General features: G+C 45.8%; 1 protein-coding gene across 2 annotated transcripts in view; it reads right to left on the bottom strand.

The window, feature by feature from the left end:
- Positions 1-22971, bottom strand: part of CFAP57 (cilia and flagella associated protein 57) — a 71387-nt gene that overhangs the window by 42536 nt on the left and 5880 nt on the right. For both annotated transcript variants that reach the window (XM_039238688.1, XM_039238689.1), the window contains exons 4-11: positions 21117-21403; positions 18123-18330; positions 14987-15139; positions 12576-12715; positions 11635-11800; positions 10788-10901; positions 4462-4674; positions 2967-3140 (exon numbers count right to left, since the gene is read on the bottom strand). In XM_039238688.1, the coding sequence (XP_039094619.1) occupies positions 2967-3140; positions 4462-4674; positions 10788-10901; positions 11635-11800; positions 12576-12715; positions 14987-15139; positions 18123-18330; positions 21117-21403 (1455 nt within the window). The remainder of the gene's footprint in view (positions 1-2966; positions 3141-4461; positions 4675-10787; positions 10902-11634; positions 11801-12575; positions 12716-14986; positions 15140-18122; positions 18331-21116; positions 21404-22971) is intronic.

Below are 22971 nucleotides of genomic sequence, written 5' to 3'. Positions count from 1 at the left end.
CCCTTGGGTAAATTCCTAGCAGTGCTATTGCTGGGTCCTAGGGGAGTTCTATTGTTAGTTTCCTGAGGAACCTCCACACTGTTTTCCAGAGGGGCTGTACCAGTTTACATTCCCACCAACAGTGTAGGAGGGTGCCCGTTTCTCCACATCCTCGTCAGCATCTAGGGTTCTCTGATTTGCTCATTTTAGCCATTCTGACTGGTGTGAGGTGGTATCTCAGTGTGGTTTTGATTTGTATTTCCCTGATGAGGAGGGATGCTGAGCATCATTTCATGTGTCTGTTGGCCATCTGGATGTCCTCTTTGGAGAAGTGTCTGTTCATATCTTCTGCCCATTTCTTCAATGGGTTGTTTTTCGGGTGTGGAGTTTGGTGAGTTCTTTATAGATTCTGGATATTAACCCTTTATCTGATATGTCATTTGCAACTATCTTTTCCCATTCCGTTGGTTGCCTATTAGTTTTGTGGGTTGTTTCCTTTGCTGTGCAGTATATAAAATTCTTAAAATGACAAATTATGGGGGGTGCCTGGCACATTCTCTTTCCCTCATTCTCTAAATAAATAAATAAAGTGACAAATAATGGAACTGGAGAACCAGTACTGTTTGCGCAGGACTAGGGAGGGAGGCGGGGGAGGGGTGAGCGGCTGTCACTATCAGCTAGCAGGAGCGGGCTCATTGTGGCCATGAAGCAGCTCTGAGTCCTGACTGCAGTGCCAGTTATAGGAGTCTCTATATGTGATAGAATGGCGTCGAAACAATACACATACTGTACCAACATCAGTTTTCTGGGGTGATATCATACTATAGTTACAGTAGATACAATAATTATTGGGGTAAACTGGGAAAAGGGTACATGGGACCTATGCCATCTTTACATTTCCTGTGAATTTATAATGATCTCAAAATAAAAATCGCAAGCAAAAAAAATCAACCATAAAGGTGCCTTCTCACCATCAGGAACACGTGTCAAAACCTTACAAATGGCAATGCTCTCACTCAGGGATTTTACCTCTGTCTAGCAAGTTAGCCTTTAAAATAATCAGAGATGCCCAGAGAAATCTGTAAAGCAGCGTATTTATTATAGTTCATAAGGTCATTTACATGCCCAGTTTTAGGGGCGCCTGGGTGGCTCAGTCGGCTTGGCATCTGACTCTTGATTTTGGCTCAGGTCATTATCTCATGGCCGTGAGATTGAGCCCTGCATCAATCTTGTACTGGGCATGGAGCCTGCTTGAAATTCCCTCCCTCTCTCTCTCTCTCTCTCTCTCTCTCTCTCTCTCTCCCCCCCCCCGCCCCTCCCCTGCTTATGTTCTCCCCCTCTCCCTCTCTCTCTCTCAAATAAAAATAATAATAATAAAAATAAATGCTGGAGCACCTGAGTGGCTCAGTCAGTTAAGCATCTGACTCTTGATTTCAGCTCAGGTCAGGATCTCACGGTTTGTGAGATTGAGCCCTGCTAGGCTCTGCACTAACACCATGGAGCCTGCTTGGGATTCTCTCTCCCCCTCTCTCTGCCCCACCCCTGGTTGCACTTGCATGCATGCACCCTCTCTCTCAGAATAAATTTAAAAAGCTTAAAAAAAAAAAAAAAGAGTCTCAGGACACCTGGGTGGCTCAGTCAGTTAAGAGCCTGACTCTTGATTTCAGCTCAGGTTGTGACCTCACAGTTGTGGGATGGAGCCCTGCGTTGGGCTCTGTGCTGAGTGCGGAGTCTGCTTGATATTCTCTCTCTTTCTCACTTGTCCCTCCCCGACTTACATTCTCTCTCAAAATAAATAAACAGACATTTTAAAAGTCTCTCTTATAAAAATATAAAAATAAATGTCTAGTTCTAGGGGCGCCTGGATGGCTTGATCAGTTAAGTGTCCAACTTCGGCTCAGGTCATGATCTCATGGCTTGTGTTTTCAAGCCCTGCATCGGGCTGTCTGCTTTCAATGCAGAGGCTGCTTCAGATCCTCTGTCTCCCCCACCCCCACCACTCCCCAGCTCATTATCTCTCTCTCAAAAGAAATAAAGAAACTTAAAAAAAAAATGCCTAGTTGTAAGAGAAGAATTAAGTAAGTTATGGTCCATCATTTGATAGGATATTTGTATAGTTACTAAAATCATGTTTTTAAGGAACATTTAATTATATGAAAAAAAGCATTAAGTAAAAAAACAAAAGCAGGCTACAAGTGTACATACCGTATAGTCTCCATTTGCTTAAAATGCACACAAAATGTACACAAGAGTGTGAGAAAATGCATCAAAATATTAATGACAATATTGTCGGGATTTTTATCTGTAAAATGAACAGGTTTTGCTTTTATAATCAGAAAAATAAACACCTAACCAACAAAACTTCATAGCTGTGAAGGGAAGAGGGGGAGTTTTCAATTTACTCTGAGCACAAGGCCCAGCTTCAGTACAGGAATGTTCCCGTTGATAAGGAAAAAAGCTTTCTTAGGAAGGCTGCCGTCTGCAGGCAAGGCAGTATGTGCAGGGTCTCGGACATAGTTCAAAGCCTTAGGTGTTGTGTTGTCAGAGGGACAATTGACAAACGTGTGTTCGTGTTGTGGATCTTCAGGGAGGGACAGGGGTTCATCTCCTGGCTTTGACTCTCTTTGGTCCAGGGCACTTCCGTGGAGGAGGAGAGCTGTGGGCCACGGCTGGCACTCAGCAGAGGCGAGATCTGGGTGCGCCGCATAGAGCGTCTCTCAAATGGCCCTGCAGTATGCTTGGTGTTACGGTGAACAACCTTGTACCTGAATCCTTAGGTGTATCTCTGATGACCTCCTCAGATATATGCATGGGAGGAGTTTAAACAAAGAATATTAGCAGCCAGTAAGTGTTCACTGAAGGGGTGGTTAGATGAACAAAGAGGGAGAGAGGACTAAGGGGAGACAGGGGTTGTGGAGGGCAGGTCAGGTGGATCGATGGAGAGCCGGTTCTGGGAACGGGCCCCTGAAGAGAGGGTCCCTTCTCACCTTGGTGATAGGAGCCGCATGGGCCTGGTACTCATTGAATTCCTTCTGCAGAGGCAGCGGGTACTTCATGGCACGGATGGTTCCCACGGAGGTGCCCACAAACATCATGCGCCCAGAGTGCGAGATGATGATGGCTGTGTAGATGACGTCAAATGCTGGTATCTCTCGAAGGATCTGGAACACAGACGGCTCTGTTGAGGGCAACAGGCTGAGCCATGTCCCCAGGTCATTCCTTCCTCTCCTCTAACGGCACTGGGGCAACTTTCTCTATTCCTTACAGCCCGGGCATGTGCCTCCGCAGAGAAGACACAAATCAGCACATCCTGGCTGCCTGACTGGTGAACAAGGGTTCTAGTGGTTGGGATTAACACTAATAAGAGGGAGCCAAGCCCCATTTTATGGCTTTTGCACGCTGTTAACTCATTCAATCCTCACACAAACCCTTTGGGAGTAGCTACCGTTACCCTGTTTTAAGATGACAAAACAGAGCCTCAGAGACAGCACCCGCCGCCCCCCCCACTCCCCCCGGAAGTGGTGGTCAGGCCCTCATGTCTCTGCTTGTGACTGTTAGGCAACCTCGCATCTCAAACTCAGAATGCGATATGGATCACACAGTCATTCAGCAAACAGTGATCAATGTCCGTTACACAAACACAAGTATACTATCAGGAAACTCACTTTGTTTTTCATTAATTCATTCACTGTGCCTTCTCTCCATCTAATCACCCGCCCACCCTCCCACTGAACATTTAGCGGATGCTTGTGTGGCTCATACAGTGTGTGCTGGCCAGTGGGGACAGCAGGAGGCGTGAGCTGCCAGCATGCCCTGAGCGGCTGTGTCCTGGCGTGGCACTGTAAAAGCCACCACGGAATCAGGACTAAGCTGCTTGGGGGCATGGTGGAGAGACCCCCACTCTCTGCCGGGCTCCAATCATGGTGAAACCCGTCTCGGGTCAGTCTGCTGCCGAAGTCTGTGCACTTCCTGGCACCAGGAGGGTGACAAGAACCGAAGGAGACAAGCTGGTGCCTGGGGAAGGACGCAGCCACATTTGTGTGCAGTGTCTTTGCCGAGCTCTTCTCTCCTCCCTCAACTATTTGGAGTCAAATGTGGCAATTCCTAAATTTCAGAGTTTGGGGGTTTCAAACAAATATGGTGGCAAGCCGAGGCAATAGTAGTAACCATACTTCTGTCTCTTCCCCAGGGGAAGCGTGTGGTTTGGAGGTGCTGCTCACCTCGGCCCTGGAGGGTGGAAGAGCCCTGTCGCCAGCCAGCAAAACAGAAGGAGAAGGGGGCCCCACAGTTTAACCTGGTCAGGTAGGGCTCCGGGCAGGAAATCCCACAAGTAACAATAACGAGCCGACCCCAAAGGATCATCCCATGAAGAACGGACCCTGTTCCGATGAGCCCTCTTCCCATCGCACTTCCTGCTGCATCCAAGGAGGCTGTCTTCAGCAGACCAAGGTGACAGCCTGGAGGAAGCCGGGACAGACTCACCGAGGAGTCCGCAATCTCCTTGAGAGTCTGGTCTGATCCAACCGCAAAGATCATTTTGCCATCGGGGGAGACAGTAACACAGTTGTAGCTGCAGGACTTGAGAACACACTCTGTCTCTCTCTTTCCTGAGGACAGATTCCATTCATAGACAGCACCGTCGGTGCCGCAAGAGATCAGTTTGCTGTCATCCGTGTTCCACACAACTGAACGAACCTACAGGGGACGAAGGCGTACCCAGGTAAAAGCGTGCGCATGTGCCTGTGCGTGCGCGCATGCACACACACACACACACACACACACACACACACATGCTGCATTCGGGAAAAGAGGATGAACTCCTCACGTGTTCCACTCAACCGAGGCCGATGTCCTTTCTTGCTGTCCTTGCCCTTCAGCAAACCCAAAACTGGCTTTATTTGGAACAGAGTGTGAAGAAGTCTACCCTCTGGGCATTGTCTAAAATGATGGTGATATCAGTGGAGTGCAGTTAAGAGAAGGCTGGTAGGTCCACGATATTAGCAAATAGCAGAGCATGAGAATTTTAATAGAATGAGGGAGACACGGTCAAGGAGAGCCCTTCTGCAATCATAGACAACTGCGGGGGTCGGGAAGGCTATGCGCATGTGCTAAGGCAGCCTACTTAAGAGCCATCAGAGCAAGAGATGGGGAGAACTTGAAAGCTCTCCTGAGCTGCATGGGGACCCATCAACACAGGGCAGAAGCTCACTGGCACAAGGGGTTTAAACATAACATCTGACCAAACACGAACTGAATAATAATCTCCTCTGGTCCACAGGCATCTCCCAGGAAGCCAGGCTTAGAAATAAAATCACACTTATCCCTGGCAGCCTGGAAGGCTGTGTGCATGGCTAAGGCTGCACTCTCTCAGGTACAATCAGAGAAAGAATCTCCAAACTACTAGAATCTGGCTGAACAAGGAGCGAAAAAACCGTGAACTCCGTGAACCGTGACAGCCGCCTCCCAACCCCACAGATCCAACAGTGAAAGGTGAAAATCTAACTGGCTAAGGGGGCTATAAGTCCAGTCTGTGACTAACGAGTGGCTCAGGTCAACCCAGGGGCAACGAGAGAAAAGATTAAAAAAAAAAAAAAAGAACAAAAATCTGAGCAGAGACATCAAGTGTGCACACTGCAGGGAAAAGAAAGACTTCTCAGGATTAGTTCAGCTAAGCCACTAAACAAAGAAACAAACAACAACGACAATTTTCTAGATTTCCCCCCTTGTCATATTTATAACTCTCTTCTCCAATAGTGAGAGACCCTGCTCCCATGATCTTCAATGTATTTCCTTATTTTCTCAAGCCCCTCTTAAGGAACCAACGTCCCGACCCACGGGCCACCCCTCTTGGTATTTCCAGGGCTCCAACCCTGTCAGGCACGTCCTTACCCACCTCCTCAGCTCCACTTCCACCTCTTAAACTGCATTCTCCGTTTGTTACTATTATGTAGAAATACGCTTGAAAAAAATATAGTGATACTATTTCTAACAATATTCTTAGACTCAGTAATTTTAATAGTTTCTCTGAAAACTCTTTGAATTTCCTACATACTCAGTCATGTTGTCTGTGAGGGTTTATTTATTCCTTTCCAATCTCTATGCCTTTGATTTTGCTATGGCCTGAATGTTGGTGTCTCTTACTCCAACCTGTGCCCCCCAGTTCATATGTTGAAATCCTCACCTGAGAAGAAGATGGTATTAGGAGGTGGGGCCCCTTGAGAGATGATTAGGTCATGAGGGTAGAACCCTCATGAATGGGATTAGTAAGTGCCTTTATGAAAGAGGCCCCAGAGAGCTAGCTCACCCCTTCTACCATGTGAGGATTGAGGAATCTGCAGCCAGGAAGAGGGTCCTCACCTACCCATGCGGGCACCTGGGTCTTGAACTTCCTGCCCTCCAAACTTGAGGAAATATTTCTGTTGTTTATCAGCTACCCAGTCTGTGCTATTTTGTTACGGCAGCCTCGGGGACTAAGACATATTTCCTTTTCTTGTCTTATTGCACTGGTTAGGACTCAGGATAAGGCTAACAGAAGGCATCGTGTTTTGTTCTCTATCTCAGAAAGAATCCTTTCATAATTTTATGATCAAGTATGCCGTTTGTTGTAGGTTTTCTTAAATATCTTACATGAGATTTGTATAATAGGATTTCCATTATCTTTTAGTTTTTTAGTTTATTGGTTTTTATTTTATTGTTATTTATTTTTTTTATAGTTTATTGTCAAGTTGGTTTCCATATGACACCCAGTGCTCATCCCAACAAGTGCCCTCCTCCATGCCCATCACTCCCCTTCCCCTCCCCCCACCCCTAGTTTTTAAAATATTTATTTATTTTTGAAGGAGAGAGAGAGACAGAGCATGAGTGGGGGAGGGACAGAGAGACAGGGAGACACAGAATCTGAAATGGGCTCCAGGCTCTGAGCTGTTAGCACAGAGCCTGACATGGGACTCAAACTCCCAAACCATGAGATCATGACCTGAGCTGAAGTCAGATGCTTAACCGAATGAGCCACCCAGGAGCCCCAAGTGTTGTTTTTTAAAATCATGAATGAATATTATTCATTTAAAATTATTCATTTAAAATCATGAATGAATATTAAATGTTACCATTTAATATTAATAAATTTTATTATATCTGTATTTATGGAGATAAACATATGATTTTTTCATCCTTATTATGTTAATATGGTATAGTACATTAATTGATTTCAAATTGTAAAATGACCTTGTATTCCTGGAATAAATCTAACTTGGTCATGCTGTATTTTCTTTTTTATATATTGATGGATTGGCTTAATAACGTTTTGTTTATTTCTATGCTTACAAAAAAGACCAGCTTAGCATTTCTTTCTTGTGATGTCTTTGATGACAGGTTTTGGTATTATGATTATGCTGGTCTCACAGAACAATACTGGGAAGTATCTGCTCTTTTTTCTATACTTTGTAAGAGTTTCTTCAAGATTAGTGTCATTTTTTTCCCCCTTACAAATTGATATAATTCTCCAGTGATATGCTTTGGGCCTAGAGTTTTCTTTAAATTTTTTTTTTTTAATGTTTTATTTATTTCTAGGAGAGAGAGAGAGAGAGAGACAGCATGAGCAGGGGAGGGTCACAGAGAGAGGGAGTCACAGACTCGGAAACAGGCTCCAGGCTCTGAGCTGGCAGTCAGCACAGAGCCGGACGCGGGGCTCGAACCCACAAACCGCGAGATCATGACCTAAGCGAAAGTCGGACGCTTAACCGACTAAGCCACCCAGGCGCCCCTGGCCTAGAGTTTTCTTTATAGGAAGGGTTTAAATTATAGATTCAATTTTCCTAGGAATTTGTTTCATCTACATATTCAAATTTATTTTTATAAAGTTGTTCATAATATCCCCTCATGATTTTTTTTTTATTATATAGGATCTGTAGTGATATCCCCTTTTCATTCCTCATACTGGTTATTTACCTGTCCTTTTTTCCCCCTTTCTTAGTCAGTCATGTCAAGGGCTTGTCCGTTTTATATTTTCAAAATGCTGAGTTTTGGGGCCTCCTGACTGGCTTAGTTGGTAGAGAATGCAACTCTTGATCTCAAGGTTCTGAGTTTGAGCCCCACATTGGGAGCAGAGATTACTTAAAAAAACCTGGGGCACCTGGGTGGCTCAATCAGTTACGTATCCAACTCTTGACTTTGGCTCAGGTCATGATCTCATGGTTCATGAGTTTGAGCCCTGTGTCGGGCTCTGTGCTGAAAGTGCAGAACCTGCTTGGACTCTCTCTCCTGTCCCCCATCTGTCAATACAAACAAACATTAAAAAAAATAAAAACCCAAAACCAAGTTTTGGCTTTGATGATCTTCTATTGTGCTTGTTTTCTATTTTATTAACTTCTGCTCTTATCCTTACTATGTCCTTCCTTTTATCTTCTTTGAATTTAATTTGCTGTTCCTTTTCTAATTTCTTGAGATGGATGATTATATCACTGATTTTTATCTTTTTATATATCTTCTATATGTATTTAAAGTTATAAATTTCCTTGTATCCATGGTTTTATTGCATCCTCCATCTGTTGGTTGTTTTTTTTTTTAACATTGCAGATGTAAGTCTAACCTACAACCCTGGTTAGAGACCAGTGTTATAAATACTTGCAAAAGGATGAAACAAAGGGCTGCTTTCCTGGACTGGTCAGGGAGGGCCTCCCAAGGAGATGCACATGGTTCTAGAAAAAGCATCAGAATCATCTGGCATGCTTTCATCTGCACCTTCACAGTCGCTTGAAGACCAATCACACTGTTGAAACCGGGAAAGCTCAGCATTTTCATAGTTCTTGCACTTATGCCCCTGTTATTTGCTACTCTCAGTGGTTAGCTTTTAGTCTTTACAGGACTTCTCTCTGACCTTTATTCATTTATTTTTTTAAAATGTTGGTTTATTTTTGAGAGAGAGCGTGAGAAGGGGGCAGGGGACAGAAAGACGAGAGAGAATCCCAGGTAGGCTCCACACTGTCAGCCCAACCCAGGCTCCATCCCATGCACCATACCATGAGATCATGACCTGAGCTGAAATCAAGGTTGGACATTCGACTGACTGAGCCACCGAGGCGCCCCTCTCTCTGACCTTTACCACCACCAACTACTTTATCTTAGAAATGAGCTCCTTAGCTTCTCTGATACAATTCCTTGATTCCAAGTTCTCTCGTGCCTTCATTTACAGTTCTTCTCTTCTTTAACCAGTCCCTGAAATGTTGGTCACCTGTCTTCTGCCCAAGATTCTTCTCAAATGCCAGGCCCTTGGTGATGTAATCTATGCCTCTGACTTGCACTACCATCATCCCCTGCATCTTCATTTTCAGACTAGACTTCTTTCCTGACCTCCATGCCGGTGTATCATAGTTCTTGGACACATTACACATAACATGTAGAAAATGGAACTTAATATCGTGCTTCTCTCTGTTTCTACTACCAAAGCCATGGTTTACTTCCTGACTCATCTTTCACCCTCACTTCTTAGCTGGTCTCCAACCCTCCAAGTTCCCTCTCCTCTAATCCATCCTTAATACTGTTTGGAGAAGTACTAATCCCATTACTAATCCCATTACTTCCTTTTTTGAATCCTTTCAATTATCTCTCATCACCTATAGACCAAAGTCCAATTCCTTGGCATGGTGCACACATTGGGATGTAGCCAACCTCTCTGGCTCCTTATGTTCCAGCCATGTGTACTGCAAACCACCACCTTATTTTATACTCCAGTTCCATCATCTCTAACAGGTCCTTCTGCCTAGTATGCCTTTCAAGTGCTTTTTCTCTCCAAATCCTTTCGCTGACTTCTTCTTAAGTCACCTTTGGCCCCTCCCTTGTCTTCACGCCCCATCTCCACTCTGTCTGAAAACTATTGGTTTTGCTTCCTAAATATCTTTTGAATCCACCTACTTCTCCCTCTGTACCATCTCCATCGTAGTCCAAAATGGCGTAGACATCCACAATAGTCTCCTTACCATTTCCGCCCTGTCTTTCAATATATTCTTCCTTCTGCAGCCAAAGAGTCTAAAATGTGAATCTGGTCATATCATTTCCTGCTCTGAACGTCTTCAATGATGCCAAGGCATAAGGAGGATAAACTATCTTTAAAAAAAATTTTTTTTAATGTTTTATTTATTTTTGAGAGAGAGAGAGTGAGATACAGCATGAGCAGGGGAGTGTCAGAGAGAGAGGGAGACAGAATCTGAAGACAGGCTCCAGGCTCTGAGCTGTCAGCCCAGAGCCCGATGCGGGGCTCGAACCCATGAACGGTTAGATCATGACCTGAGCTGAAGTCGGTCACTTAACTGACTGAGCCACCCAGGCGCCCCTTTTTATCTTTTTTATACTTAGAAGGCCTGCAAGGTCCCATGCACTTGGGCCTCTGCTAATCTTGCCAGTCTCAGCTGGGTCCTGTTTCATCCTGACACCTATGTTCCAGCCCCACAAATTCTTCAGCTCCTCTGACAGCCACGCAGTCCCTCATCCCAGAGTCTTTGGATTCCTGTGTGCAGTGATGATCCCCACCAACTCTCTCTGGTTAATTCCTTCCTACTCCTTTAGGACCCAGCCTTTGTGAACACCTCAATCTAAATTACGCCAACTCTTTGATTATTTACTCTCATAACACCCCATGTTTTTCTTTCATTGCCTTTGTTGCAATTAGTAATAAGCTTGCGCTTTTGTCATCTCTTTCCCCAAGTAGACCGTGAACTCCAAGAGAAAATGGATCACTTCTCTTCTGTTCACTTGGCAAGCATAATGCTTGGCTCTGTGCCTCTTGTGTCCTTGGACTCTGCTCACTCACTCACCTTCCCTGTGTGTCCTTTCAGGTTCATGATGTTCTCTAGGCTTGTAGTGGTAAAAATGTGAATCACATTTCCATTGACTGCAGCAAACAGGTGACCTCCATTGCTAAAGGAACACTACAAAGAAAGCAAGAGAACAAGAATGAGAGAAATGAGCCTTCTGGGGGTTATAGTCAAGAGCTCCTTTTCCTAAAGACTTCAGGCTGAAAGCAGGTGTGGAAGTGGGAATCAGGGGCTGGGAGAGGTGCAGATGGGACTGAGAACCAGCCGACATCTTCACTACTCCTGTAGTTCATACTGGCCAAGGTGCTGCCAGGATGCACTGACTGTAGCGTTGCTTGGATGGTAGAGCACAACATTCACTCTGTCTGTAGAAGTTTCGGAGTGGGGAAGCAATTCCCGGAATTGCTATCTGGGAATTTCCCCCTGGTCACCTCAGGGGGAAATGTGATGATGGGCGGCTAAATGCCTCTCCCTGTGGATGCTTCTGTTCCCTGGCCCCTCCCCATCTCCAACCTCACCTTCCCAACTGGCTGGGACTCTGATTCTGAGATAACTTTCCTTTTTGACACGTTTTGTTACTCCGCAATCACCGAGAGGATTAATCATATGTGGGATCTCACAAGGTTTGGGGTTCAGTGAAATATCTTGACGAGCAAGAGAGAAATGGGATAGAACCATATGCTCAAGAGGTTTGGTGAAGAGAAGAACTGCATCTCTTGCCTTTCTTCTTTTAAAGCTGCTGATGTTCTCTAAGCAGACTTTGGTCTTACTTCACCAGAGTGTGTTAGTTCTTGATATTTCAACCCCAGTTTTCCAAGAAACTGAACCTTTATCTCCAGCATCTTACCTCCCTGCATCCTCTGACAGAATATTCTTTGAAAGGACGTATATCATCAATGAGTAGATTCATTAGGCGTAATTTGTCAGCAAACCCTACTACAACGAAGTGCCCCGATGGATGAAGGCTGATTGTATAAGCCTCTTCTTGGTATTCCTTAAATAGCTCCAGAGTGCTGTGAAAAAGATGATTGAATTCTAAGCAATTCCCTTGAGCTCTCCATTGTATCTGGCACATATTTCTATCATAGCATTTGAGATTCTTTATTGCTTGAAATTTTGGTTCCCCTTTTCCCCAGGTTTTGGTTATTTGAGGAGAGTGTCCAGCAATGAGTATGGAAATGGGGGAAGTGATCAACGAGTTTTCTAGTGATGCTGAAGGCACAGCTCTGTTGAGATTCCCCAGGTCAGAAGGACCGCACAGCGTCTATTCAGCAATCCAGCGGCTGTACGCAAAGGACAAAGAAACTACAGTGTGGGGCCACTCTAGATTGGGGATCCTCAGGGAAGCTATGTCAGGGGGAAAAAGTCACTAGGGAGTTAAGACTGTTGAGGGGAGTGATCAAGAGAAAGAGATGGAGTTAGTGGTCTGGAGAGCTCCATGTGATGAAAAGTTACATCTAGTGGGAGAAACAGGAAAACTGGAAGAATACAGGAGGTTATGTAAGAAGGTGAGATACTGGAGTGTTATCTTTACGTCTTTAGTGTCTGGCATGGTGTCTGGCATATGGTGAAGCACTTAATAAAACACAAAGCAGGGTTCTAGCCCAAGCACGAGCAAAAAGAGAAGAGGAACAGGTAAGTTGACGGACTTGATTAAAAAAAAAAAAACCTTTTCCAAGAAAGCTTCAAGTAATTACACTTTAAGACTCTCTAATTAAAATAATTCACATGAACAAATTTAACAACTGAGGTCCTGCACACTGCAGTTGCGAAGCCTTTCATCCTTACTTCGATTCATAATTCCAGATGCGAACTGTTCGATCCAGAGAGCAGGTGGCAATGAGGGGTTTGCGGATGCACGTGGCTAGCCCGGTGATGGCTGCGAAGTGTAAGGGGTACATCAGATACTCGAAGTGAGCAGGCTCCCCCTGGAGAAATCACACAGAGTGAGATCTGGCAGAGTAAGCAAAGGGCTGGCAGTATACTTCAGCCCCCATTACTACCCATGAACATTAGTTGGCTTGGGTGCACAGAAATCAGGCCATGGGAAGACTGCTTTAATATTATGCATATTTTCCAATGCTGCTATTACTTTAAAGGCAATTTTAAAATGACAATTAAAAATGGCAATTAAAATTTTTTAAGGCTTTTTTTTTTTTTTTTTTTTTTGAGAGAGAGGAAATGGTGCAGTGAGGGCAGAGGGAGAGAGAGAGAATCCCATGAGGGATAGAGAGAGAGGGAGAAGGGGAGAGAGACGCAGGGAACAGAATATTTGAAAAAATATGGCCAAAATTTCCGAAATTTATTGGAAAGTATTAATGTACACATCCAGGAAGCTGAAACACAAAGAGATCCACAGACACATTTTAGTAAAAATATTGAAAACTGAAGACAAGGAAAAAACCTTGAAAGCAGCAAGCGTTAGATGTGCAATGCAGAGCCTACTTGGGATTCTCTCTCTCTCTTCTCTCTCTGTCCCTCCCCCACTCGCACTGCTTCTGTCTCTCTCAAAATAAATAAACTTTATTTATTTATTTATTTTAGAAAGAGGGCATAAGTGAGTGAGTGGCAGAGAGAAAGAGAGGGAAAGAATGAGAGTGAGAGAGAATCCCACAAGGGGCAGAGAGACGGAGAGAGACAGAGAAGGGCTTGTGCTTACCTGATGCAGGACTTAAACTCATGAACTGTGATATCATGACCTGAGCCTAAGTCAGATGCTTAACCAACTGAGCCACCCAATAAATAAACTTAAAAAAATATTCTATGTATCCAGCAAAACTATCTTTTAAGGCTATCTTTTAAAAATTCCTAATAAGAACAAAGAGTGTGTTGCTCGCGGACCTGCCTTACATGTAATACTAAAGGAGATTCTTCAAGTTGAAGCAAGGGACCCCAGACAGTAATCTGAATCCACCAAAAAACCACAAAGAATACCAGCAAAGGTATTATGACATTAGAAAGGATAATATAAATACACACTCATCCCCACTTTCCTTTTACTTTATTGAGAAAGCGACTGTATAAAACAATATGCATATTATGCATCACTGGGCTCATGGAAATATATTTGACAGTAACAGCACAAAGATGGTGGGTGGGAGCAAATCCATATTGGGCTAAGGAAGTGACCTCAGATGGTAATTCATATCCACAGAGACAAACCAAAAGAACGAAAAGCAATGAAAATGTTCTAAAATTGACTGTGGTAATGGTTGCAACGACTCAGTGAATATGCTCAAGACCACTGAATTACACACTTTAAATATGTGAATTGTATGGTATATGAATAAATGCCAGTCAATGCTCAATAAAACCGTTATTTAAAAAACTCCACCATTACTGAGAAAGATATGTTAAAATCTCCTCCTGTGATTATAGATGGTCTATTTTCCTCATTGTTTGGTCAAATGTTGCTTTATATATTTTGCTTCTTTAAAAGTATAATTTATTGTCAAATTGGTTTCCATATAACACCCAGTGCTCATCCCAAAAAGTGCCCTCCTCAATGCTCATCACCCACTTTCCCCTAATTTTGCTTTATATATTTGGAATGTGTGCTATCAAGTACATACAAGTTTAAAACTGTAGGGGTGCCTGAGTGGCTTAGTTGGTTAAGTGTCTGACTTTGGCTCAGGTCATGATCTCACAGCTCGTGAGTTCAAGCCCCGCGTCAGACTCTGCTGACAGCTCAGAGCTTGGAGCCTGCTTCGGATTCTGTGTCTCCCTCTCTGTCTGCCCCTCCCCCACCCCCACTCCGTCTCTCTCTGTCTCTGAAAAATGAATAAACCTTAAAAAAAATTTTTTTAAATGTAATATCCTCTTGACAAAGTGAACCTTTTAGAAGTAAAAAGTGACTCTCTTTATACTGCTTTTTCATTGCAGTGTTTGCAGTGTAACAAAAAGAAACAATAAACTTCTTTATATGCATGCATGTTTGTGCACATGAGCAGGTATAGCGGCATGTGCATGTGTATGATGAAGTCTCTGAAGTACAACCGCGGGGTTAAAGGATATGTACAATTTAAACTTGACAGCCAATGTGTCCTTGAAAGAGTGCTTCTGTGGGGCACCTGAGGATTAGAGTTTCTTCGCTCTTATGAAGGGGCTAAGTGAGCCCCTGCTCAGAGAGTCTGGACTCAGATTTGCCCACACGGTAGGCGGTCCCTGGGCCGGAAGGAAGTGCTGCTGGGAAGACTCACCTTGCTAATCTCTGTCAGGGACATGGTGATGCTGTAGAGCTGGTTCTTGCCGGTGCTGGCGACCAGCGTCTCCTCGGAGGGGCTGAAGCACATGCAGAGGACGTCCTGTTTGTCCGACTGACTCGGCTCGTTGCTCTGTGGGTCCACAGGAATCTGCCCAAGACGCAAGACAACTGTCAGTCACGTTCCCACGTTGTCCGTGTGAACTTGGGCTTTCGGAGTCCTCGCAGGTACCTTCAGCTCACAGACCCCCAGACCAGCACGCTGCCAAGGACCCCCCTCAGACGTGGAGAAGGGAGAGCCTGAGTTACCTGTTTCTGCAAGTTTCGTATTCACCCTGAAGTGATCAGTGGCTAAGAGACGGCAGCAGATGTAAAGAGGACCATTCTCTACATCTCAATTTGCAGTCCCCTCGGGAAACAAGCGTTAGGTGAAATCCCACCCCCGCCCACCTATCAGAAGCCCAGTGCGGCTGCCACCTCATCAAGCAGGCCAGTGTGCACTTTGGGGCAGCAGAGGGGAAGGTGACAGCCCTTCTTCCATGCGGGGTGAGTAGCAGGGCAGAGTAAAGGGGTCACTCGGTGGGCCCACGAGCAGCCTCTGAGAGGACCTGGAGGTCCCAAGCAGACCTAACCTTAGATTTCCTTTCCCCACCATTGCTTTTCACCTGCCAACCATCAAACTTCTTGAAAGGCTGGGCTGCCCATCCCATCGCCACTCGGTTCTTCGTTCCTTCCATTGTGTCATGTATTGAAATGTCATCATCAACTTTAGAGATGCCAGAGGCCCCTGCTCAGTCATCATCATCATCTGGACTTTCCTAGATCCTGTAGCAGTGACGGCAGCACCTGCCTCCATGGGGCCCAAGACGCTGGGCTCTCAGGGTTCCCTCCCCCTGCCTGGAGTTGTGTCTTCCTGTATACCTCCGCCTCCTTCCCACCCTCAACGCCCCCTGCTCTGCCAGCCCAGTGAGGGCTCTGGGAGGGAGGAACGTCCCACCCTGTCCTGCCTTGCGGTGCCCTGGGTTGGGTGGGCTCTAGTATCACCTCAGTGTGCTCACCAGGGAGTGTCCCTCTGCCGCCACATTCATCACACCGTGTAAAGAAGAATGGGAGCCTAGAGACCGAGGGCCGCCTGCATCCCACGGCTGTGTGCCAGCGCTTGGCAGTGTCTAGCGCACAGCAGCGCTCAGCAAAAGAGGAAGCGCGGCCTTGCTGCCCTCCTCCGCAGGCGGCAGGGTCCTTGGGGAAGTGGCCGCGGCCGGTTCATCTACCCAGCCACCTGTCCTGGAGCCTGGCCCTTGGTAGGTGTGCGACAGCCATTTGTGAGAGGAGTGAGCGAATGGCCACTGCTTCTCAGGGTCCCCTGCTGGGTTCTCGTTCTGTCTCAGACTCTAAATTAGGAAATGCTGAGGTTTGTCCTCAGTCCTTTTTTGTTTTGTTTTGTCTGTGATTTTGCCTAAAATGAGAGTTTCAGTGAAAGCAGTGGTAGTGAAAATAATCACAATGATAAATCCTTAAAATAGTAAAAATAAAGCATTAACTCTGTGCTACACACAAGCTAAGCGCTGGGCATGCGTGCGTGTGCACGCTTGTGTGTATACACACATTGATCCCACTCCCAAAGTCTAAACCACATTTCCAACGGACTCGCTTTATTCCAGTGTCCGGTCAAACATCATGTTCCTCAGTGAGGAACTCTAGAACAGAACCCCCTCTCACTCCCTGTCCTTCTCCTGGCTTTGTTTTCTTCACAGTGGTGACCCCCATATGACAATCTGCTCATATTTGTTTGTTCTAAGGACATGCTCTTAGTGTGTCTGCTTCCCTACTGCATTGCCAGCCGCTAGCACTGAGCCTGGCACATAGCAAACCCTCAGCACATACTTATCAAATGAATAAACAAACCAAACGATGAATTGATAAACTCTCCTTGGTTCCCACTCACCTTGCTCTGACCCCCAACTTTCCTACCTCTGGCATCTTTCCCCAGGCAGCCAGTCTCAAAGTCAGGGCGTTATCTCTGGAAGCTCCTTATATCTACTCAGGGAAAGCTCTATAGGCTTAACCTCTGCAAAGGCTCTTTCTCTTCCCACTTTCCCTGCTACTCACTGAGGTGACTAGATCTCACTACTTCCTGGCTTCAGTAGCAAAGCCTCTTACCCGAGTCCTAATCGTGGCAATAATGACTGCTATCATTTATTGAGCCACAAGCATCTCTCACCTGATGTACACGGGTGTTGGTGCATCTTTCTGCTAACCAGCAGGGATGAGGCCCTATTTTCTCACTGAAGAAACAGAGGCTTTGCTGGATTCAGCAAGTCATCTCAAGTCACTCAGCCAATAAGGGTGGAGTCAAGTCTGGCTCATTCACTGTGTGTCACCTCACGTCCAGGGCCTCCAAATCCACACCTCCTCCCCCCTCCAAACAGACCACAGGCAGATTGCTTTTCTTAAGTGTCATGCTTCTCTGCTCAGACACAGGCTGTCCGTGGAATTACACACATGCTCCTTGGGCTGGCATTCGAAATCTTTCACAGGCCTCAGCTCCAGTCTTTTCCTTTCAAGGGTTTTCAGCTCCTCTTCCCTGGGGAGGAGAGTATCTCCCAGACACTCCACCTGCTCCCCACTGCCACAGTGCCTTTGCTCCACCTATTCCATTCACTTCCAACTCCTAACCTGTTCCCTCCTATTAACTGTTACCCTTCCTCTTAGACCCCTCCCCAAAGATTACCACTAAACACCCAGAGCCTTCCTGGTTCTTCCCCAACCAGATGATCCCTCTCCACAGTCCTCTGTATCACTTATTCCACAAACACTTTCTGAATGCTTCCTATGTGCCAGGCAGTGCGTGCTTGACCTTAAATATCAATATGTATCATAATGTAATTTTTATGGGAATGCTAAGCTTCAAAGTGAAAATATAACTTGCTGAAGTTCTCTGCCAGAATTCAAATCCAGATCCTCCCACTTTGAACCCCTGCTCTGTCTGCTCCCTCCTAAAACTTCCCTCAGGACAAACGGCTCAATTCCCCATTTCCACCCAGCGCTGCAGCCTTCTCCTTCCAGCAACCTCCCTGTCGGTGCTCTGCTGCTGGACAGCACATGCCAGGAGGACCCGGTTCTCCCCTCCTTACCCGGATTTCCCTGCTCTCCCGGTAAAAATCCTTCTCTTCCATCTTCTCGAACAGGAGAACTCTCCCTGGCCCAGCAGAACAGGCAAATCCCTTTGAATAGGCTGCAATGGCGAACACCTGGGGCATGGCCAGCTGGCCGTAGCTACTGGCCATCATGACCTGTTCATAGGAAGGGATCGGGGAACTCATTGTTGGAAATTCGATCAGGCTAGAAAAAGAAAAGAGCATACAGTTTACAGGTCATCCTAAGGAGATGAGTTCAGCTAGGGATAAGAACAAAGGGCTGTGTCCAAAAAACAAACAACCCAGTGAAGAAATGGGCAGAAGATATGAACAGACACTTCTCCAAAGAGGACATCCAGATGGCCAACAGACACATGAAATGATGCTCAGCATCCCTCCTCATCAGGGAAATACAAATCAAAACCACACTGAGATACCACCTCACGCCAGTCAGAGTGGCTAAAATGAGCAAATCAGAGAACTCTAGATGCTGGCGAGGATGTGGAGAAACGGGCACCCTCCTACACTGTTGGTGGGAATGCAAACTGGTGCAGCCCCTCTGGAAAACAGTGTGGAGGTTGCTCAAAAAATTAACAATAGAACTCCCCTATGACCCAGCAACAGCACTGCTAGGAATTTACCCAAGGGATACAGAAATGCTGATGCATAGGAGCACATGTACCCCAATGTTCATAGCAGCACTCTCCACAATAGCCAAAACGTGGAAAGAGCCTAAGTGTCCATCAACAGATGAACGGATCAAGAAGATGTGGTTTATCTATACCATGGAATACTACGTGGCAATGAGAAACAATGAAATCTGGCCATGTGTAGCAACATGGATGGACCTTGAGGGTGTGATGCTGAGCGAAATAAGTCAGGCAGAGAAGGACAAATATCATATGTTTGCACGTATAGGAGGATTAGGAGGAACTTGACGGAGGAACAAGGGGGAGAAGAAGGGGGAAATGGTGGGGGAAAGGGAGAGAGGCAAACCATGAGAGACTCTTGAATGCTGACAAAAACTGAGGACTGATGGATGTGGGGGGGAGGGAGTGATGGGCATGGAGGAGGGCACTTGTGGGGATGAGCACTGAGTGTTATGTGGAAACTAATTTGACAATAAACTATTTGAAAAATAAAATAAAATAAAATAAAATAAAGAAAAGAAAAGAAAAGAAAAGAACAAAGGGCTGTCTTTGGATGCGGGAGAAATCGCCCATTGTGAGCCTGTTCTCCATGGCCAAACGCCAGCCTGTGGGCTGCTATACAAAGTCCAGAGGAAGACTGGAAGGTTTCCCATCCATCTGGTAGTCTCACCAGCCTGTGTGTCACTATTACTGTGGTTGTTGCTAGCATTATTATACCCCCTTCATCTACGAAAAAGTGGCCCAGAGAGTTTTCTAAGATCACACAACTAGTAAGTGGAAGGGCTGAGATTTGAATCCTCCCTCCCTTCCTTCCACATCACAAATATTTATTGGAATTATATGGTGTCAACAACCCTATGAAACAATGGTAAGACTGACCCAGTTCCTGCTCCTAGGAGCTTTTAGTCTAGGGGACGAGTGCTAAGAACCATCAGGGGGCAGCTGGGTGGGACGGAAGCAGGACTTTCTGACAGTTACAGAAGAGGTGCCCCCATCTGAGATGAGCAGAGGCTGAGAACTCCCCGCTGATCTGAAGAACAAGCAGGAGTATGTCGGAATGGGAGTGTGTCCAGAGCAGCGGGGTGGGTGGACCTACATATGACCAAGCTCAGAAACAAGAGTGCGCAAGACACGTGCAGTAGACAGAGGCCGGAGCTGATGCCCCGGATGTGAAGAAGGGTCAGAGCAGCAGGGATGGGTGGGCCAAGTTCAGGAGTCTGGGCTTTATTCTGTATTTTAAAGTTTATTTATTTATTTTTGAGAGAGAGAGGGAAAGAGAGAAAGAGTGAGCACATGAGCCAGGGAGGGGCAGAGAGAGGGGGAGAGAGGGAATCCTAAGCAGGCTCTGTCAGCCTGACATAGGACTCAAACGCACGAACCATGAGATCATGACCTGAGCCGAAACCAAGAGTTGGATACTTAAACCAACTGAGCCACCCAGGTGCCCCTGGGTTTATTCCTAGAGCACTGGACCCACTGTAGGATTAGGAACATGGCAAACTAGAGGGCAGAGGGACTTACTAGGAAGCTTTTAATAGAATCATGACAGAAAAAGGAGATGTCATGGGTGTGGGGGATGGCGAAAAATGACGGAGTGAAAGTTAACAAGGAAGAAGAATCTACAAGATGCCATGTGTTGAGGGCTCAGCTCCAGAGCCAGGCAGACAGGGCTATGGTCTTGGGTGAGTCACTTAACCTATTTGAGCTTCAGTGTCCTGTTCTATAAAATGGGCATGATAATAATATATACTATATAGGGTAAGACTAAGTAAAAACACACAAAGTGCTTCAAGCAGTGTCTAGTAATCCAGCCGTATACTTCAACATGTGTGAGATATGACCATTATAGGCTGAAGGAGAGGTAAAATTAACCCGAGCCCCCACTTTACCCCATATGCTTTTGTCATATTTACCAGTAACACTTCCCTGCATTTCTTTGTTGGTCTACTGGCTCCTTCTAAATGGCAAAGTCCTTGAGGACACGTGCAAGGTGCCTTGCACAATGCGAGAGCTTGGTGGCCATTTATTTAATTGAGTTGGTAAGTTAGGTGGCCGTCAGAAATGACATTTTTAAAAATCTGGAGTTTTGAAGACTAGTCATGCTAAAATACTTATAGAATGCATATGAGAAGAAAACGAATTGTATCTAGGCTATCATCATAACTGTCAAATTTGTGCTTGAATATAGATGAACATGAGAAAGGCAGAGGGGTAAATGAAAAGAGTCGACTTTAAGGTGGAGGGGTTCTGAGTGACTTTTGAAGAATCCTGTTTGCACACAGCGCTGTAGGTATGATGAACGTACTTTCACAAGAGCCCCAGCCCTGAGGGGCGCCATTACCTCTCCGACTCCTGGATCACCCCCAGGCTCCTGGTGTCACTGGTAGGCTCCTTGACCAATATGCTTGTCTCCCAGCGCTGATCTCCAGATTCAAAGAGGAAGAGCCTGCCTGTGTCAGTGCCAACAATGATCTTGTCTTCAGACACCCATGCGTGGGCTAGATAGTTTTGGGGTTCTCCCCTCTGAAAATTGGTTTGCTTCAGGGTGCCCTCGGCAAAACGGAGAAGCTTAAATATCCCATTTCCAGTGACACAGACCTGAGAGTTATCTTGAGGATTGAAGCTCACCTGTAAAATGTAAAAGGATAAAAAAAAAAACAATTTCTAAAACAAACTTGATTGCATTACTTTTCGTTTTATGAACGAATACTTATTTCAGGTGCCTCAGAGAATCCTTTAGACATCAGGGAGTCATGATAAATTTTGATACCATATTTGATAAAAGCAAAGATTCACTGTATTTGTCTGGCCCATGCATCTTAAACCAGGAAACCCACAAAAATCATTTTGCAGAGGCCCCAAAGAGCATAAGCAGTTCCTGACGACAGCTAAACTCTGTGCTAACAAAATGGTACGGACGCTCAGCTGGAAACACAGGAAAAGGAGGATCTGGTGGGTCCAGGGGAAGGGAGTCTCCTACCAACTGGGAGGTACAGTAACGGCAGTCACCTCTACTAGGTGGTAAGCAATTGACGGGTGGCTCATCTCTGTGTTCTGGATGCTGGGTTCACAGTGGGCATCCGGTAAGTGTTTACTGACTCTGTTAGAGAGGATGTATTCTGCCCTGAATAGGACGCTGGACTCCACCTCAGCAAGGCCTAGGTGGAAGAATCTTCTGGCTCTCTCTCCCTTTGGTCTGATACGGTGATCACCAAGCAACCTCTGATTACTAATTTCACCTCCTGAGTTCTCTATTACCAGGGAGGAAATATACCAGATAAATAATGTGAGTGCTCTCGTTGTCACATGCCAGGTTATTCACCAGCCTCTTGTGGGAATAAGGGAGTCTGTTCCTGAGACACTGGCTAGCTAGTATCTCTGAACACAAGCAGATCTGAGTTCCTGAACTTGTAAAGCTGAGTACCAGATCCTAGACTGCGGTGGCCATACCTCCCCGGGGCCCACTGCCTCCTCAACCAGCCTCCTCATGGGTCCTCTTCATTTTGCCCTCAAACCACAATGGAAAATGCCACTCCCGACTGCAATTTTGTTGACACGTCCTCAAGATCAACCGCTTCATGTTACATTCCTGAAAGCCACCCGCTGCCTGGTAATGCTGTTAGGAAGAAGACAGGGCCAGCAAGACAAAGCAAGTTATCAATTCATCTGCTTGGCCTGCGAAAGCAGTTCTGGGCCAGAGAAAAGTGGACGGGCACTGGAGCCCGAGGCTCCTGACCCTGCCGCTCCCCACCTGTGTGATACTTGGGTGGGTGACTTAACCCCCTGGAACCTCAGTTCTCTCATCTATAAAACAAAGATAGTGGGGCGCCTGGGTGGCTCAGTCGGTTAAGCGGCCAACTTTAGCTCAGGTCATGATCTCGCAGTTTGTGGGTTCAAGCCCCGCCTCAGGCTCTGTGCTGACAGCTCAGAGCCTGGAGCCTGTCTTCGGATTCAGGGTCTCTCTCTCTCTCTGTCCCTCCCCTGCTCACACTCTCTCAAAAATAAAAAATAGACATTAAAAAAATTTTTTTAAATAAATAAAACAAGGATAGTAATTATGCAGACCATATATGGCTGTTGAGAGATTAATTTAAAAGTACAAATTCAGAGGGGCATCTTGGGGGCTCTAGTTGGTTAAGCGTCCAACTCTTGGTTTCAGTTCATGTCGTGATCTCACAGTCATGATTTCGAGCCCT

Source organism: Hyaena hyaena, unplaced genomic scaffold (genome assembly GCF_003009895.1).
Source record: "Hyaena hyaena isolate Hyena2069 unplaced genomic scaffold, ASM300989v1 scaffold_144, whole genome shotgun sequence".
Classification (NCBI taxonomy): domain Eukaryota; kingdom Metazoa; phylum Chordata; class Mammalia; order Carnivora; family Hyaenidae; genus Hyaena; species Hyaena hyaena.
This window is presented reverse-complemented; position numbering and strand designations above follow the sequence as displayed.